At 38.8% G+C, this 20,160-nt stretch overlaps 2 protein-coding genes across 2 annotated transcripts in view; one reads left to right on the forward strand and one right to left on the reverse strand.

Annotated features, from left to right (window-relative positions):
- The window catches only part of SPATA17 (spermatogenesis associated 17), a 99,701-nt gene extending 94,941 nt beyond the window's left edge, over nucleotides 1–4,760 (reverse strand). Inside the window, exon 1 of the mRNA XM_075042024.1 lies at nucleotides 4,687–4,760. Coding sequence (XP_074898125.1) covers nucleotides 4,687–4,754 — 68 coding nt within the window. The 5' untranslated portion in view covers nucleotides 4,755–4,760. The remainder of the gene's footprint in view (nucleotides 1–4,686) is intronic.
- Nucleotides 4,761–5,053: 293 nt separating this feature from the next.
- Nucleotides 5,054–20,160, forward strand: part of GPATCH2 (G-patch domain containing 2) — a 130,094-nt gene continuing 114,987 nt past the window's right edge. Inside the window, exons 1-3 of the mRNA XM_075042624.1 lie at nucleotides 5,054–5,266; nucleotides 13,347–14,060; nucleotides 19,340–19,401. Of these exons, the coding sequence (XP_074898725.1) occupies nucleotides 5,211–5,266; nucleotides 13,347–14,060; nucleotides 19,340–19,401 (832 nt within the window). The 5' untranslated portion in view covers nucleotides 5,054–5,210. The remainder of the gene's footprint in view (nucleotides 5,267–13,346; nucleotides 14,061–19,339; nucleotides 19,402–20,160) is intronic.

Here is a 20,160-nt window from a genome sequence, read left to right on the forward strand (position 1 = left end):
AGATGTGGAAATTTCCAAACTTTAGAAGGCTTGGAATGTCAGGATATAAAATCTTAGTGTGGCTTAAAAGGAAGTCAGGAATTGGAAAAAAATGGTGTTAGTAATTTGGCTAGATTCCAATGGGATGACCACGGGAATCTTTTCCATGGAATCATAGTAGTCAATGCAACAGCTTATTGCATATTGACAGGACTTTTCATAATGGGAATTCAAAGACATGGGTTTTGGAGAAAATGTAGAAATGAAACTCGCAGCATGTTGGCATGTGCTGCAGACAGGTAAGGAGGGAATAAAAGGAAACGAAAGAATTAGAAAATATGCTAGGGTTGCAGCATTGATTAATATAGATGCTAGAGGAACTAATGAAAAAGGAAGGATACAGGGAAAGATGAATTTGTTTTTAAGTTACATGAGAAGAAAGGTTATCTAGAAAGAGATGCTGGTGAGGCAGCTGAAGATGCAAGATAGATGTAAGTGGAGAATTGATGACTTCAAGGAGATCTTCAAGAACTATTAGCTGTCAGAGCTTTGTGTCAAATGACATAGTACAAGCAAAAGGCATGTGCACAAGTGGGAAAGAAGCACAAGTAAAAGGACCTCACCAGAAATTCAGAAAATAATTCCAAAAGATAGTCTGTGCTTGCCATCTTTCTGTGACTCTGTCTATTAAGAGAATAGTGTTTGTGACAAAGCTGGAAGTCATGTAAGGAAAACCATGAATCTAAAAGAGATTAAAGAAATGTATTAATCTAGAAGAGACTTTTCAGAGAGTTCAGGAAGAAATCATTACTATGATGAGTTTCAATGCTGAGGGGTAGAACCCAGCTATGAGATCACCTCTGGCTTTTATTTACTTGTTTGTTTGTTTGCTTCAAAATGTCAATAACCGTCAAGTCTTTGAACTTAAAATTATATTTTAATTTTCATGGATTTTTTGCTATCCCATTTTTATTAGGAATATATTTACCAAATAATTTAATTTGTTACACCTGCCATAAAAGAACAATTAGGTTACTTAACAGTGTTTTCTTAACTAGTTGATATTAGTTAGCTCTGATGACAAAGTGTTCTGTCAACATTAATTGCCTCGGTAAGCACCAACAAGATTAATTTTTATCTGATAAGTTAGGATTTTCTTCATTACATTTCTTTAAAAACTAAACACATATTTACTACCAGAGATCAAGAAGCATTAGCTCCATTCATTTTATATCATCTGGTGCAGCATGTGCTCTCAAATCACATTAAGTGGGCACAAATTTTCATCCTTATCTGACAAGCATCAGACCTGTCCAGTACCTGGAAACTGTGGAAAACAAACTTTTTTTACCTAAAACCACAAAATAAGTCAATACCAAAGCTGGCATTTATGCTAGAGCGCTTCCTTGTTCCTTTTTTGTGCAGCTTCCTAAACTTCAGAACAATACTTCCAGAATAGTTTTACCTAGAGGTAAATGATTTTGATTAAAAGGGTATGAATGATTTGGCCCTGGACAGGTAGCCCCAATTACAGCCTTGAAATGAAGGGGATGTGGGACTGGCCCTGTCAGAGGTGACAGCTCCAAAACCAGTCCCACCCACTTGGCAATGGCAACGATCTGCTTCCGGAAGAGCAGAAGCCTTCTCCTCTATTACTCCCTGTTAGGTTTTTTAGCTGGCATTCTCTCTTGTCTGGCCAAGTCAGTTTAGAAGTCTTTGTAAAGTTTATTGAAGCAGAGCAACAACAGACTTGTTAGTTCCAGAAACACTTTCAACTGGCCTTGCCAGCAGAAGAAGTGGTTTCAGGTATAAGTTTCTCACGCTGGTATCTGCACTTCTGATCCAATTGTATGGTTGTCATACTGTTTGAATTAAGCTTTTACAGTCACAGATACTTCTCAAAGACTTTACAGAATGTTAAAAAGACATACTTAAGGTCAGCATCTGACAACACAGATGTCACAGTAAATAAAAGCAGGTTCTTGAATGAGTAAGTGATAAAATTGTTTAACACTTAAAATAAGAGAATGCACTAACAGATCCTGTGTATTCTAATGCTTATGCTGACAGGGTCTTTCTCAAGGTGCAGGCTTATGGTGTTTTTGCATTGTGCCATCGTTGGGCAAATCCTTCCCTAGAAAGGTGCTTTCCCTAAAAAGTCAGTTTAGGAGACATCATACCTCTGGCATAAACAGAGTTCTGCATAAAGTGTGACAGGAACGTTATTAAGATCAGAAGAACATTATTAAGATCAGGTAAACCTGTCTAACCACAACCAACAGGCAAGATATTACAGTCATCAACCTGCCTTAATTTTTAATGGAACAGGTATATAGTCCTAAAATAGCAAATGCATTTTGAAAGATAAAGAAATTTTCCTAATTTGCAGATTTACTTTAAGGCACTTCAATTACTATGTTCCTCCTGCAGCTAGCAAGAGTACTTGGTTTTTGACAGGGTTGCTTTAAGTCAAGCTACTCTGGAGGGTCTGTGTGTGTTCTAGATGTTCTACAGAATTCTGGTTTTAGGTCTTCATAGATAGGTGAATAAAGAAAAACTTTTCTTTTGTATTAAAATTTGTTTGACAGGGAACTAAATCCTTCAGGTCTTACCCTTGGAGGTATTTGCAAACCAGGCAACTCATACAAAAAAAGGTAAATACTTGGTAACCTATATTCTTCTGCACCTTCTGATGCTTCAGATCAACTCAGATCTTTTGGGGAATCTGATATTTCACTGCAGAATACTGACTTTATAGAGTAAGTAACAGCTTTTTTTCACAGTATCATGTATTTTTGTCTGAATGCCTTCCAACTATTTGTGAATGATGACTGCCTGCACAGATTACAGACTCATGTGCTCACAGCATCCCAGATTTGGCAATTTTAACAGATCTATTACATTATGTAGATAAAGCATAGTTCTGAAAGGGAAATTAAAGCTGTTGTCTGACTTCAAAATACAAATGCTTCAAAACCACTTCAAAGACCACTGCAAATTTGACACACATTAATGCCCAAAATTTATTTATTAAGTTTAAAAGTTAAATAAGGATATACTAAAATCTCTAAATAAGATGTTCTGATTTGTTTCAGGATTTTAGTGACAGCTGTGTTGAAGTGGTCCAAGATTTTCACCCTAAAGAGCAAAGATCAGATTGCTGATCAGCCGTTCAGTTGCTGAGCTGGACTGTTTGAAGCCTCTCATTTAAATTCTCAGCTGAAAATCTGAATTTCAAGAAGGTGATGTATTATAGCCTATTCTTAGAAGGGGAAAAAAATCATTTTTGAAAAGCTTTGCCAAAAAGCAAATCCCCAAACATCAAGCATGCTGCCCTCCAATGGATTTCCATGTCTGGCTCAGCCTGCTCTTTCTAACCTGAAATATGTGAAATACAAGCATAGTGTCCTGTAACTGATGCTTGTTTAGTGAACTGCTGTGTGTACAGCCACAAGAGTATGAGCTAAAGTTCAGGGAAAGAACAGGAAAACACAGCACTTTATGTGCAGGCGGGACTTGAACTCAGTGTAACTTTTAGCGATGTTCAGGATCTTTGTTATTAATGCTAATGATGTCGTAATTGGATTCTAGGACAAATGATTCATTGATTAGTAAAGAAAAAGCACCCCCTACAACTATGCTAAATATGGGTGGGTTTTTTTTCTGTTTGAGTATTAGCATTACACGTACAGCAGCAGCAACAATGCAGTTGAATAAAAGGGTTTACAGGACAAATCTATGCGATATTAAAATAGGTCTTATAGCTTTTTATTTCCTAAAATCTGGTCTGGGAAAAGTTGGCCACCACCGTCTCAGCAGTCAGAAAACTCAGCAGGATGAACCATCCCACTCTGTGAAGAGAAGGGTAACAGGTGATCTGATCGATCAGCCCGCTGCTCTCTGTGCGGGACATTTTGGATCTTTAGCAAAAGAAACATCTCCTTAACTTAGTAGAAAAAGACAAAATGTGTCCCAGGCACTAGAAACTCAAGCCGCATAATCTAATTAGAAACGAAGCTCAATTTTAAACAGCATGGATAATAAACATCAACTCGCTCAGAAGCTGGGGGGGGGGCTCTGTGAATTAACTAGGATAAAAAAAAAAAAAAAAAGTGGTGCCTTTCAACAGGATAAACTAAACGTCCCATAACAGTTACAGATCCGAGACAGGTGAGCAAGGGCTGACGGCTGCCGTGGCACTCCCCGGGGCTCGGCATGAGCAAGTCCCTGGGAAGAGCTGAGCCGCCGGCCCCTGAGGCGGGATGAGGGGAGGCCGGCTCCCGCGGAGGGATGAGGGGAGGCCGGCCCCTGAGGCGGGATGAGGGGAGGCCGGCTCCCGCGGCGGGACAGGGGCTGAACTCGCGAGGCTCAGCGCCTCTGGGGAGTTTCCAGAGGCTCCTTTTCCCTCAAAATCATCAGGGGAAGGAGGAAGAGCGGGACGCTGTTTTCAGTGCATAACCGGACCCCTTTGAAGAAACCGTGCTGCTGCCATTAGGTCTCCTCAGATCACTCTGGCAGTTTTGGGGGGCAAGGGAGTGGGTGCTCTCGGCAGGGGTTTTAAAGCCAAACCGTTTTCAGCGGGAGTACCGCCGTCTCGTTGCCGGGGGAGACCGGGGGTTGCCCGCCCCGCCAGCCTCAGCCTCAGCCCCAGCCCCAGCCCAGCATGAGGGGGTGCATCCCGTCCCACCACCGGCACGACCCGGTTACCTGTTCCTACGGAAATACTCCTCCCGCAGCCCCGATAGCCTCGCCTGAAGCCGGGCCAGGGCGGCCATGCTCCCTCCCTCCTTCCCGCCCTCCCGACGCCGCCACCATGGCAACGGGACCGTACCACTCCGCGCGGGCGCGGGGGTGGCGCTCCCCAACGCAGCCCTGCCGGCGGGGAACGGCAGGGCACCGGCGGCAACGGGAGCCCCACAGAGCTGGACCGGGACGGAAGCGGGGCCAAGGCAGGGAGGCTGGCGGGGACGCGGCGCCTCTGGGCAGCGGTCCGGAGCGGGAGGGGAAGAGGCGAGATGGTCGCGCCCGGCTTCCTCCCGGTGCCGCAGCTGCTTCCGGGCTCTCATCATGGGGGACTAAGGAGCAGCGCTGGCCGCCCGCATCCTCCCCTCCCGGCCCTCGCCCGCCAGCCCCCGGCTTCGCCGCCAGCCCCCGCCCCGTCCACCCTCGGCCCAGTCTCTGCGAAGTGGCGCCAGCCTCCCCGGGGAGCGGCCGGGGGAGGCGCCGGGTTCATGTTCCGGGTCGCTGAACCTACCCCGACCCGAGCTCAGGCGGCGAGAAAGAGCTGGTAAGCCCAGGCCCGGGGGACCGAGGGGCGCCGGGGCTGCTCGGCGGGGCCGCCACCGGCCCGGGGGAGGGTCGCCTCCGCCTCCCCCTGCCGTTTCGTGGGGCCGCGGGGGCGGTGCCGGTATTTGGGGATCGGAAACACCATCTCCGCGCTCTGCGTGGGGCTTGGAAACGTGGGGGCAAGTGGTGCCCCCGCCCCGGCTGCCCGGCGGGCTGTCAGGCCTTTCCCGGCCTGCGCCCCCCCGGCCCGCTGCTGCCGGTTACGCTGGGGGAGAGACGTTGGTGCTTCCCTCTCAGCCCTAGGCCTCCGGGGGAGGGGGGGCTGGAGGCCTGGCAGGTGCCGCTGGCACGTCTGGACGGGTCGCCGTGTTTGTCAGCGAGCAGTGGGCTGGAGGAAGAAACTTCCCCTCGTTGCTAAAAAAAGGACAGCAGGCAAACGATAAATCAAAACTTTTGTCCCAAGTTTACTCATTTGTTTGTGTGTGTTTGGGTTTTTCTGATGGTGGTAGACCCTCTTAAGGCCTAAACCCTTTGCAGTGTATGCTGCAGAAACAATCGGTGGGTTGTGGTTGCTGCTCTGAAGCTATTTTGTTGCAAACCAAGAATCAACAAGTGCGGCTGCAGGCAATGAGCAAGGAAAGTATGGCAAGCTCTGCTGCAGTAGAATTCACAGATTCACTGTTTTATGTAATTCCATATACTAGCACAGTGACCCCAAAGGCCATATTGTTTTTATTGTAGAACTGTGAAGAGGGGAAACTGAGTAACAGAATAGAAAAAGGGAAAACTGAATTTTGTTAATAGGCCGTGGAGGTATAAAGACTGGTAATGCAGAGGCTTGATGGAGGTGAGGTGTCCCAAACAACCAGCTGGGAAGCCTTTCATTTCCTGTGTGAAATGTTAGATATCTTGTGTTATGTTAGGTGTCAACTGATGTGTATAACTTCTAGTTAATTTCACTTTTCTTAACAGAAGTGGAGTGTGGTGTGGTTTTGTTTATGTTTTTTTTTCTTGAATGTGGATAATTTGAGCCCTTGAGGCTTTTTTAGAGATTGTTATGTATACAGACTCCTGGGGGTAGAGTTTCCAGATCTGAAATAGATTTTCCTTCATGTTTTTCTTTGTTTCATTCCTGGGGATGGGGAAGAAGACGAAGAGAAAGGCTCTCAGCACTTGGTTCTCTTACATAGGAAACTTCATTCCTCCTCCACTTCTGATGATACCACCACTTTTTTTCCTGTGGGTATTTTCTTGTCATCTTTACATTTTTCTAAATGCGAAAGCTTTCAAAGAGGGATTTTATTTGCCCAGATGATATACGTATTTGCTAGAAGAAGTTTGCCAGTATTGCTAGGCATCTGAATTTGCTTGGTGTAAATGTAACTTTACTTCTATTGGTGTAATTCAGAACACTTCATAGAATGAGGTATGCTCTAATGTCAGAGTATTTTTATTTCGGTACTAATGCTGCATACCGTAGAAACATTGCCTAAGACATACTGAACTTGTGTCGGAACTCTGAGAAAGTTTTCATTATATACTTAACCTGTCATTTGTCTTTAAATTTTACTGGTTTGTGTTCACATAAAGTAATTTAGTTCCAGAGGCTTTAACAATAGTGTTCAGCAACACAAGGTGTGGGAATTTGGCATGTTCTTCTCTAATTGTCATCAGATAGTAATGATTTTGCTTGTGCAAATATATTGCCCAGGGGAATTCAGTACAGAGAGAATTTTTGAAATCTTATCTATAGGACTGTTAGTTTAGTAGTTCTGAAGGAAGATGTGTTAAAAATCTGACTACTCCTCAGAGCCACTCTCTTTTCTTATCCTTATACATAAGTTATTTCAGAAGCTTTCCGTTAAAGGAAACCTATTTGAGTGAGATGCAGGAAAATATTTTTTTCAATTACTAATACTTGATGTAGCAAATCAAGAACTTGTGCTTTCTAAAAACATTAAGACCCAAAAGAAGTGAGTAGATTGAGAATAGCCACAGAGTATGAGTATTCACTTTGGGTGGTAAAGCTCCTGTGAAGCTGAACGTTTTTCATTTATGTTGTGAATACATGTGACAATTTAGGAATAGTTTGCATTTTGAGTATTTACTGGGCACTCTGATTCTTTTGATAATGACTTTGGTGCTATAGTGTATTACCATCATTTGACTGTTATGTGATTCTCCACCTTGGCAATTAATTAATGAAGTCATACTTCTGAAAAGGGCAAAGCATATCAGTAAATGGCAGCAATGGGATTGCAAGAATTGCTACCTCATGATAAATTGCTCTAAATCTTATTTCTGGCTAACCAATTCATTTGTGTTGGAGCCTTATTAAATGCAGTTCATGTCAGTATCTTTCTGACTGTATACCATTGCTCCGTACTGAACACTTTTTCACTGTTAAGTATGAGTAGACTTGATACTATTTATTGTTGTGCTTTCTTAGATAAGCAGCAGTTGTAGAAAAGTCAGATGTACTTATTGCAAGTTTGTGTGGCCCAAATTTTTAGGGGGATCAGCGACATAACTAGTTAATAAAATTCCATCATTCCTCAAATGCTAGTAACTTTATATTGTATAGGACAAGTGCAAGGAAATTCCAAAACTTGTCTAAAGAAGTTTCTCAAATACAGAGTTGGTACCAAGCATTGCTGTGTAGTGTGTGATCAGAGGAATAAAATGTTGCTAGTAATTGTATACAACTAAATGTATGGGAGTTGTATATTTGATATAAAAAAATTTATAGAATTTTTCAGCAAGTGTAGTAATTGTCTTTAATTGTAGAACAATGACTTTCATAACCTTTTTTAAACTCCTCCTGTACTTTCATTATTTTTGTGAAACTAATTTATATACAGACATAACTGACTACAAAAAAGGAGAGTTGGCATTCCATGAAGATGAGAAATGGCCTAAGATTTGGGGTTTATTTTTCCCTTTTCAGATATAGACGTGCTCCACAATAGTATCCTGACTTATCTCAAGCATCCTCAATTCTTGTAACTGTTTGCTCTATCTTATATGAAACTCAAAATAATTATGTTTTCTTAACATTTAGTTTCTGTAAGTTTCTGTTCTGACACTGTCATATTTTTAAATTTTATAATATGAAAACTACATTTGTATTAAGTTTCTTTGGTCTGCATGTCAGATTTACTCTGAATGTGTTGCTAGTGCATTGGCTCTTAGTCTTTACAGGAAGCACTGGGCAGGATCCTCAGAAGGGGAAGAGTATGGGGATTCTCAATAGCCTGGTAGCTAGCCGTTATGCCCCCCAATGATGGTTGGTACAGGCTAGAATGCATTTTGGTCATTGTGTAGCCTTCCATACCTGGTTGTCCAGCAGACAATACCTAGCTCAGTGTGGATGTGGAACTGGATGCTTTGTGTCCTCCTCTTAGTGATGGCCATTTGATGACAGGCAAGTTTAGATAATCTAGACACAACTTCTGTTTCTGATGTATACAATAAACTTCTATGTAACGTAGGTTTATCAGTTATTTCCTCATCTAGTCTCTTGCTAGCTTTTTAATACTTTTAACTAAGTTGTGTTGCTCTGTTTTGCTTTTGCTTTTGTGCATCCCAAGAACTGTGATAGCTGTCTTTTTTTGAATCTGTAAGTTCTTCAGGCAAGGTGGTGAGATTTATCATCTGCTGTTCCCTCTCAAATACTTGCACCTGTTCAATCCAAATTTCAGTCACATTCACCAATAAAGCAGAGGTCTTAAAGCTAATGTTTCTAAGGCTTTGTGAAAATAACTTCTGGGGTGGAAAAATGGGATTCAGATTAGTCTGTCCGAAGATAAAGATACATTGTGAGTACAGCTGTGTTATGAGACATCAGAGAATCTGTATGGGAAAAGATTACAGAAAGTAAGGTTTTGTAATCCTGATATTAAAGAAACTACTTGATTTTTCATGTGCCCTTAGCTTGTGATCAAGGTGGGTTGTGAAGGCAGCAGAAGTCATGATTCTTTTCAAAATTGTTGAGACACAGATGTAGCATAACTTTAGCTGCCACAAAGCCCATATCTATTTCACAGGAAAAGGTATGGAACTAGAAAGTAAATGTAAATGCAGCTGTTGGTTTAGCAAAAAAACCTGCCTCTCCTTACAAGTTGTGCAACTAAATTAGCTTTCCTCTCGGTGTGTGTTTGTTAAATATTTTGTGAGCAGTACTTTACATTGTTATGTGCTTTTGGTGGAAAGTGAACAAAAATGATACCTGATTTTCACTGAAAAAGCAAGCGCCCATTATTTCCGTTAGGAGTTTTAATGCAGATATTAATGCTGAACACAAGCTGTGTGAACTGTTTTGGAGTAGGTGAAAGCAGTTACACTGTTTCCTGCAACAGTACTTTTATGGTCTGTTCTGGTAGGGGTTAGAGAGGAAATAGGTCAGCCTTTGGTGAACTACATTAAAACTGCTTCAGATAAATGTAAAGGTCAGTGTAGGCAAACTAGATTTTCTTAAAGTAGAATCTTCTCCTAGTGAAGACATTACAGTTTATTGCTAGCTGTGGGCTGTTGCTGTAACAGCATTTTTATAGCCTTATGTGAGTCATGCTAAACTATGGCTCAACTTAATATTTTATGTACCTCAATATGTTGTTCTGAGTTCCTTATTACAACCTTTGAAATTTCTCATCTTACTGAATGCAGTTCATACTCACTGGTAATGTCTTTAATACTTCCTGTAGTTATTTTTCAACCTATTTCAAATGCAAATATTTTTGTTACAGTAACATCTGCAGTGATGATTACAATTACTTCATAGGTTTGGAATACTAACTTGAGAGCTGGTTGTGAACAGTGGGGAAAGTTGCAAAACTGAGTTTGTCTGATAAATAATGCTGTAACGCAAATATGCTCCTGAATTTTGGAGACAGGTTTCAGATAAACTGTTCTATCTGGTTGCTGTTGCCATTTTTTTTTCTTCATTGTAGCAAGAGAAATGAGAGCTCCAATAAAATTAATCAAAAGAGATTTCCTTGACTTCCAGGAGAAGGAGTTTTAATGTGGACCACCGGCATGTTGAAAGTACAATGTGAATAAAAACATGAAGTAGTATGTGTATTGTATTCTCAATCTGTTACAAAGGAGCTTCCACTGTTCCAAATTGATCAAGTAATTCTCATAATCATCTTAAGGAAACATGTTGAAGTAATTATAATATTAATTTGTCTGATCTAAGAGGTAATGCAGTTAGGATACAGTTATTATACATGAGACTACGGCTGTAATTTTTAGGGTAAACAAGGTCACTGCCCTGTACAGATCTTAGTTCAGGAGTTGCAATGAAGAGACTTGATATTCAATAGAAAAGATTAATTGCAGGAGTGCATAGGATTCAAAGTTGTAGTCAGATGGAAATTAAGTGCCTTTACTGCTCAGGGCCTTTTAAGAATCATATTATCCCTTTACTTCAAAAATACTTATGGGTGTTCACTCTTCTTGAGTTTCATCTTTTGATCTGGCACCTTCTGTATTGACTGTATTTTGGGAGGAATTCAAGGCAAGTTTAGATCAGATATATAAATCCAAGCTGGATTTATTGTGTTTAATCTTGAAGTATTTCATAAAACTAAGGCAACTTTACCACCATGCTTAGCCATTATCTGGAGTAAATTGGCATGTCCACTCTAGGAGCTACATTGATTTTAGTGATATAGTTATCCATATGGATTAGGGATACTGAATTGAACTAATTAATCATAAACTGTGGTGTAAGACATTAGTGTCCCTGTCTTCCCTTTCCCTTTTACTTTGTACTGCAGGGACACTAGCAGAATGGGCTGCAGAAGATTATATATGCTAGTTCATATTCTGGCAAGTTAGCAGAAACCTGTTTGTTTTGAGAGCTAAATGTAGGTTTAAGCCTACTAGTTCAGTTTTTGGTATGCCTCTACTTCTATCAGTTTGCTATAAATGCAAATGCCTGTGGCAGAAGGGCTGGGTAGGCAGTTGGGGGAGTTGATGTCTCAAACCAGATAAAGGTACTGGAGTTTGCCTGTTTGACTCTTATGGTTCCTGTTATTTTAGTGCAGAAGTATTAGAAAGCCCTTTAAATCTCAAGGGCATCTCATTTCTGATATGCGCACCTGCAAGAATAGCTGTCTTCATGGGTGTCTAATAATAAGGCTAAAGGGGCTAGTGCCTTCCCCATTGTGCAGTTATAGCTACTGCTATAACTGCTATAACCCATTAAACATGGGTTAATATATCTATTTAGGCATCATGCATAGAAGCCCTGTACAGATATACCTGGACTTGCCTCTACTGATTGTTGGAATTCCTACTACACAAGCAAAAACCCCAAGCAAAAGCCCAACAAAACCCCCATACCCTGCTAAAACCCTCCACAGTAATTGAAACTTTGAAAACTCGAAGGAAGAATTAGTTTTAAATCATTTTGATGCTGCACGTCTCAAAGCAATTTCTAGGTTAATTGACTTCCACTTTTCTCTTTCTCTGAATTTTCAGAAAATCATTGCTTCATTTGGAATGCTTCTCCTACTATGTTGCTTTTCTTGCTCCTGAGAAGTAATTTTTTGTGATTATGGAGGTTTTGATTCTTGTGAACCAAATGGATTAAGGAGAAAGTGTAGCATTCTTCCAGAGCTGTCTCACCCCTTACAAGATAGTATGATGATTCTGCTGTACTAAGAGCCAAAGAAAATGTTAGGTTAAGAGGGAGTAATAGGACTAGAGATTACAGCAGGACAGTAAAAGAGGTATGAGAAATAAATGCAAGTGACACAGTTTCAGGAATTCAAAATGAGCTTGTGTTTCTACCACTCTCTGTGCTTTTGGTGATCTTTCAATTGAAATGTTTAAAATAAGTGTTTCTGAAAATGGTTTAAGAGGAGAATATATCACTTCTTTAGGTAAGATATTTCATTACCAGCTTGGATTTCTTCTTAAACATGCTCTTCAGCTCCTCCATTAATATTTGAAGTTTGTGTACTTTATGGTCATGACTGTCTATTCAGCCATCACTGTTAAGTGCCTTTAACATTGGAGTTTGTGGTAAGTGAGAGAGGGAACCTGTGTGTTGTGTCCAGGTTTTTTCCACGTCTCTGTTATAATGCAGTAAAGAGCATGAACATTATTCTCTGTTTTACCTCAACGAAAGGGGTCTTCTGATGCTTTGATGTGGCAATCTGATTGCTGTGTTTACAGAGAAGGTTCACAGCCTTCAGAGAAGGATTAGAATTCAGCAGCAGTCATTTTAACATTTTCTCTTCTTTTCATAATTATGTTCATATAATGCATGGGTGAACTTACTGAAGCATACTGAGTTAAAGACATGTTAAATGCTAGTGAAATTTGAGGAGGAAGGAGCAAAACATTTAAAAGGATAAGGCCTTAGTCAGACACTGTGTGTGTTTAGGGACATTTTTCCTTATACAAGTGTGTAATTCTATGGATGTGAGTGTCTACATGTGGTGGAAAACTCTGCATTTAATACTCTAGAATTACCTGTAGCAGAGTATTGTCTCAACTTAATATCACTCCACTGAATCAATATTTTAAAAATATCAAACAGATATCAGCCATTTGGAAAGACAGAATTAGTCACTATTAAAAAAAAGTCATATTTTATCAAAGAATTACTGTCTTCATTTTGGCATTTAGGCAGCATCAAGAGATAATTATCCTTAAAAATATTTTATCATAATGACAACTCTTAAACAGAACTCCCTAATATACTATCAAGGAGGACTATTATGTATTCTATTTCCCATTCATAAATTTAAAATGTGCTCCCTACCTGCAGTTAGTGAATGGGCTTTGCTGATGCTCTCAGCATGCAGAATCCCTGAAAAAAATGTAAAAATGTGATGAAATTAATTAAAACCAAACAATAATAGTGAGGTCAAAACCAAATGGGGACACCCCACCCCCCTCCCCATCTCTTTCCAAGACAGAAATTTGGGAAGATACCTTTTAAAAGGAATGTATGCTGATGTGTTGCAAATTGTATAGGACTGATTGGCAAGGTTTTGTCTTTTAACACTTCAGATTAATTTGTTGTTTTCTTGTGTGTTTTATTTTTTTTGCTTTGAAATATATAGGCATTTCAGTAGGACTATGGAGGAGCTGGTTCACGATCTCGTTTCAGCACTGGAAGAAAGTTCAGAGCAAGCCAGAGGAGGTTTTGCTGATACTGGAGATCATTCTCGAAGTGTGTCTTGTCTTTTAAAGCGACAGGCAAGGAAAAGGAGGGGACGAAAAAGACGTTCATTTACCACACATCATCCTTGGGAGACTGGTCACTGCTTAAGTGAAGGTTCTGATTCCAGTTTAGAAGAATCAAACAAAGACTACAGGGAGAATCATGCTAATAAGAAAGACCACAGTGACTCTGATGACCAGTTGTTGGTTGCTAAACGTAGACCTTCCTCAAACTTAAATAATATTAGAGGCAAAAGGCCTCTGTGGCATGAACCAGATTTGGCTGTTGACAGTTTGGGAAACAGAACTTTGCGCAGGAGAAGAAAGGTAAAACGGATGGCAATAGATCTGCCATCAGAAGTCTCTAATGCACTGACAATAACTCAACAGCAGGATAACAGCAGAGATCAAGAAATGGACAATAACAATAAATCATACCAACACCAAGAGTTTTCCAAGAGCAAAGTGAAAAAAAGAAAAGTAGCTGCAGTTCGACAAGGACCAGAAGTCTTGGATGAAGGGGTAGTTATAGAAAATGAAGAAGTGAACCAAGCAAATAAGGACAAAATGGAGTACGAGGAGCAAAAAGGCTCAGATGAGAACATGAGTGACAGGTTATTCTTTCTCTTCCTCTTTACAGAAACATTGGATAATATTTATTTGCTTTTATTACTGTTGCTTGTATTGGGAATCTTTGGATTTTTCTTTAATTCCAGAGTTAAAATGCTAGCATCAATAGTACCTGTTTTAGTAAGCTACTCTTAAATATTTTTTTAAGTCTACTATTTGTAATATACATGAGTTGCTCGGGTTAAGGAATTCAACATAAAATAGAGAGTCATGTAGCAGAGGAATAACCAAGAAAACAGTTTCTTGAAATAATATATTCTAATTGTTTCAAGATTAAGAATGACAGAATATACAAATGATTAATATGTTTTTTCTGGGTGTTTCAACTGGTGACAGTTCTCAGACAAAAATTAAGTGTTTTTCCAATTTCTAGACATTGGTGCTTTGATTGTTATCTCTATTCATCAGAAAGGTTGTCAGTGTTTAGAGTCACCATTTAGACAGTATGTTCTTATGTGTCATGGGCATAAAAAGTCTGCAGGTTGCCAAGGATATACATCATTTACGAAATGCAAAAACCAATTTACAGTTCAGAAACACCTGAGCTTACCATTAGAAAAATGGGGGAATGATGACCCTTTGGCAGTACACCTCATCCATCCATTCCAGACAGCAGTCATACTACAATTGTATGGAAGGTAATTGTTTCCAAAGTACTACTTTGACAACACAGTAAGGTGTAAGTCATTTTTCCACCATACACAAGGGATGTTACCTGCAGTGCCTGGTAAGCTTGATTATGTTTATTCCATTTGCCTGGTTCTGAATGCAGAACTGTCAACAAGAAAGACTCATATTAAAACATATAATTTTGGTCAGTTGCTTGACAGCGCTAGTGTCCCTGTTTTCTTGTAGGCATTTTATCTATAAACTGTCAAGCCTTTTCCTTAGTGGAGAGGTAGAACTGAGATGCAGAGAGTACCCAGGGGTTTTGACCAGAACAGATTGTTTACTGTAATAACAGTAGGCGAGTGACTAACTCCAGTTATTGTCAGAAAAGTTCCTTAAAGTCTTTTTATGACATACTGGTTTTGTCCCTCACCTGTGAACAATAAGCAGCTGAAAGAGCTGAATGAATCCTGGGTCTTAAAAGATTGTTCCTAATGTCTTAATTACTAGAGCAGACACAGTCCTTCAGGGCAGCCAGTGTAACTTCAGACATCTCACTTCAGACACGCAAGATGGGAGTGTGTGTTGTCAGGAAGCCTTTAGAAAACTTCCTTCTTTGATGATACTGGGAATCTGTTCCCCCAAGTTTGGTACCTAAAGACAGATGGTTAAAAATTTTCTTGGAGCTAGGAACGATTACATAGTTTATCGTATGTGCATAGTCTTGTCACTTTTTTATTTATAAAAGATTTTCTGTTATGCTAGAAGGGTAGCAGTTCTCCAACTCAAATTCAGTAGCTAATTTTTGGGTGGAGAGAAGAGTGATCAGTATGAAAATCCTCTCGTAGACTCCCAAAACTGCTACTCGCAGGTCAGTCTGAATATCTTTTTATTTTTTTCACAAAAGAAATGTTACTGATTTAAAAATTCATCTTCCTCTTCAAAATGCTTAGTGTTTTGTTACAGCAAATGCAGTTGTTTTTCAAATCGTACTTCAAATGTTTGTCACTGGCCCCAGTAAATGGCCTTTAAAACCATTCTCATTTTCATAGTGTTTTCTGCTCATGCACATGGCTGAGTGATGGTCTGTCATTCTGAATTTCTTGTAATGGTCATCTGTAGCAAAAGGTTTGGAAACCACTCAATTAGAAAATTTGCATTCCATGGTGTGATTAGAAATCCACCATATCTAAGCCTATTGGGTGCATACTGTATCTGAATATTTTGTATGTGAATAATTTTAACTCATTTTAAACTAACCTTACTGAAATGCAATAGTGCCTCTACTGTTTGAGATTGTTTAGCCAGAAGAATTGGAAACAACTAGCAAACTCTGTTCCTAAGAGTATGTTCTAAGAGTAAAAGCTGAGATTTTAAAAGGGAACATGAGTTTTGTAAGATTACACAAGATATGGAGAGCTAACAAAGCATCTTGGACAAGACTCATGCTTCAGCAATACTTGTTAGAAGAGGAAAAATAAAAAGTATACAAAGCTGCTCTGATTTTGTTTATTTGTGTGCATACAGTTTAATAATTATTAATTTAAAAAATGATTAATATTTTAGAAGTTCAGTTTTTTAAAATGAAAGCCAATAATTTTTAATGGGAGTTAAATTGTTTGGATTTAAAACTGGTGAGGAGAAGTTTTCAGTGTATACATGAAATTACTTTAAAATAACATACATGCTTGAAGTGCAGATTAAAAATGCTAAGTGACACTACTTTCACAGTCTTTTATCTGTGTGTGTTCAAACACCAAACACAACAATAACTGGTTTTTAAGTGCAGGGTTCAGGAGTAGTAGGAGGATTCTTCAAGCTCTTAAAATGTTGGCATCTAAATGATCCCAAAGATGAATTTCTGTGAGGTTGGTTTTGAGCACGGGAAATTAGATTTGCATAATCAGAGCCTGTCCTTTGCTCATTCCCCCTTATCCTCAATGCTTAGCTCCTTGGCCACTTTCAGCCAAATTTGGCAACGTGTGGAGTTCTGGATGATATTTAATTCCTGCAAGCTTTGGCAATTGTTTGTGTTTTAAGTGACTAAATAGAGGAGAAATCTCAATTGCCCCTTTTGAAAGAGCAGCAGTGGAACCTGGGGAGGCACACCCGCTGGCCTGCCAGTCAGAGCAAGTACAGTGGCTGGTCAGTTCTTGCGAACAGGCTTGGTTGGTAAACAAAGGTCACAAGTGTCATATGAAACCAAGGTATGGGACAGTTTGCTACTAGTAACTAATAATAAAAATTATTTCTTCTTTGTTTCCACAAATGTATAAAGCTGTGAAAGCTTTTTGGATAACAGAGCTGTTTGTTCCAAGTTTTTGCTTGCATACACTATTTTATAGGTCTAAAAGGAATGTGTGGTTTTTCTTTTTCCTGGAAGTCTTGCTGGGAGCAGAACTCTCACTGCAAAGGAATTAGCAATATACAATGCAAAATTATATTAAAACCTGAAATCAATTCCATCATAACAGCTTTCATATACTTAGATATTAATGTATTAATTCCAGACGTTTTAAATTTATTCAGTGAAGTGACTGCCATGTAGCAATTATCTCAGCTGTAATCCCTGCCCTATTTGACTGTGGCCTGAGGAGAATGAACACTGGGACTGCCATGGATATGCCAGTGTTATGGTTTGATTTTTTTTGAAAACCCAAAACATTATTATGTGTAGTTTTTAAAATTTCAAGTGGTTATGTTTTTATGAACTGGCTAGTCCTTCAGTAAGAATTATTGCACAATTAAAATATCTTTTAGAAAAAAGGAAGAAGATTGTTCTCAAAATTGGAAATTTTTGTGGGGAAATTGGCTGAAATACTAGGACTGAAAGGATTTCCTAACTTTCATTTTAAAAAGTACAATTAAACAGTAAATAGACAGGAAGAATCTATGAAAAAGGGATGGGGTTTTTTGGAGATGTATGATGTAAAATTGTGCACAATGAAATGCGAGGACAGTAAAGCCATCTATGTTGTAATTAAAGTGAAGATGGGACACTTGCTAGAAGGAAGTTACTAGGATTTGCAACATTAGGAAGTTCAAGTTCTGGTCTCCGTGAAAGATGGTTCCATTCTCATTGCACACCTGTCATCTTTCTTCTGGTTTGGGCAACTGTGCAAGTGATTAAGTCTGTTCTGATGATACTATGTATAAAAGATGGTATAAATATTGCTTATACAGTAAGAATGTGGATAAGCAGAAGATACAGCAAAGAGTAGGAAAACATAGTCTTCAAACCCAGAGCTGTGTGTATATATATTTAAAAAAAAATAGTAAAAATCACTGCTTTGTCTCCTGATACCATGTTGTGTTTCAAATCCTGTTGGGATGCCTCACAAAGGAAGATACAAAAAGCAAATATATACTTATAATTAAACACAAATTAGACTAAGTTTATATAATTCATATTACAAGCTTTAAAAAAAGGCTTATTTTTGTGAGAGATGAACATATAAAAGGAAATAATTTTCCTAGGTGTACTAGTTATTTAGAAACAAAAATAAAACTAATTTATTATTAGGAAGTAACTAAAAATAATTGAAACCAGTTGAATTCAAGTATAGGACTGCCTATATGTTTTAATATGAATAAGTGTAGAAAGGTAATCAGACCTCAAGTTATTGTAAGTAGCTTGTATGCAACACTGAGAGTAGCTATCATATTTGTAACTTGTACTTAAATTTGTGTGGTGAACTGAAGTGATTTTTTTTCCAAATTGTTCTACATTGCCATGTGAGTAAAATGTGATTAAATTTTGAATTATGGTGAGAATATTACTTCCTTTGCAGAGCTACTCTGACAAAAAATGAAATAAATTGTTTACAAAAAAAATCCTTTTGTGTGAAACTCACCAAATTGTAATCTGTGTTATTAAAAGACAAGTCTGTTTTACTATTTAGACATGTGGAATATTGTTTGTAACAGTGTATACAGCAAAGAACAAAATACTTATATCTTTCAATTTAGAGAGAAGTGTGTGCATGTTGTATACACACATTCTAATTTTAAAGCCAAGATGGAAGTGACAGAAAAGTAAACTGTACCTTGCTTTTTCTGTTGATCTTATCGTTGATCATACTTATTTTCTTCAGGGTGACCTTTATTTTGATTTAATTGGCTACCTTTGTTATAAACTTTTTTCTTTCTCCCGAAGTAGTATGTCGTGAAACCTTAAGCAGTGTCTTTTCCAGAATATTTGCAAATGATGTTCAGAAAGGTAATTTGATTTTCAGACTCTTATATTTCATGTGCTGAAGGAAGGCTTAGGCTGCTTTTGATTGAGACTTTTCCTATTTTATTGAGCAGTGGTGTTCCAGGATCAAGCTGAATTGCACAGCATAAGAAGAGAGCAGTGAGCATTTGATGGAAGCAGATAATAAAATGCATCAATTGTGTCAGCACCTCGTTGCAGTCACATCTGGCTTACTGTCAGGGTACCATTAGATTCCTGTGGTTTTATGTGCCAAAAATAATATGCTTTGTAGTTAATGGAACTAGGATATTTGCAGTTTGATTAAAAAAAATCATCCTATTTTCTTTCCGATCTCTGTTGGGCTTAAGTTCAATCTGAGCACAGCCTTGTCTCCTTAAAATTTTACGACTGAAAGATCAATTGTTCTTTTGATCTGTTTCTTTCTTTCTCTTATTACAGTGAATCCAGCAGTCTGAGCAGCAGTGATGCTGGTTTGTTTACCAATGATGAGGGAAGACAAGGTATTGAAACAATCTTTCCCTTCTCCACCCCTCAAACCACTTCAGTTGAAATTCTGTAAGCGTTACAAGTTATTTCATAGGTCAATTACTATATTTCAGTTGCTATTACTATTTTAATGAGTTGAAGTATAGCTTGCTTTCTGGGTTTTTTGAAATGTTATCAGAGGGTGTCCTGAATCCATGACTTAGTCAAAAGCTGTTTCTGTAATACAGTAAACTTACCTATAACTTGAGAATCTCCAAAAGATCATTTATACTGAGTTTCAATTCTTCAGTTGCTCCAATTTTCAGACAGGACTCCGTGATCATGGTACTGCTTCTCAAACTATTTTTGAGGTGGCTTTTTTCTTTCTCTTCTTCCAGATTAATATGGAAGGAACTTATAGTTCTTCGGTAGTTTGAAACTACTTTTCAAACAAACAATTTTTTCAGCAGTCTAAGACTGAGATTGGAAGATGCATGCTGTTTAAAGTCTTTCCCCTCTGAAAAAAATTTCTTTAATCTAAAATGCAGTGAAGATTCAAAATTTTCCTTTTCCTTTGAGGATGCAAGTATAGGATTATTTTTTTTCAGCATTAGTGTTTATTGCCATCTTTAAGTGCAACACATTTACCTGTATTAGCATCTTAGTGCCCAGCTCACAGACTAGGAACTCACTGTCTCTGACAATATACAAAAAATGAGGCAAAAAATAGTCTCCCTGGAGATTAAGACCGGCTTTTCTGTTGGCAATTCCAAATTAATGGTAATGGAGATTAT

This window comes from Buteo buteo, chromosome 12 (assembly GCF_964188355.1).
Source record: "Buteo buteo chromosome 12, bButBut1.hap1.1, whole genome shotgun sequence".
In the NCBI taxonomy this organism is placed as follows: Eukaryota; Metazoa; Chordata; class Aves; order Accipitriformes; family Accipitridae; genus Buteo; species Buteo buteo.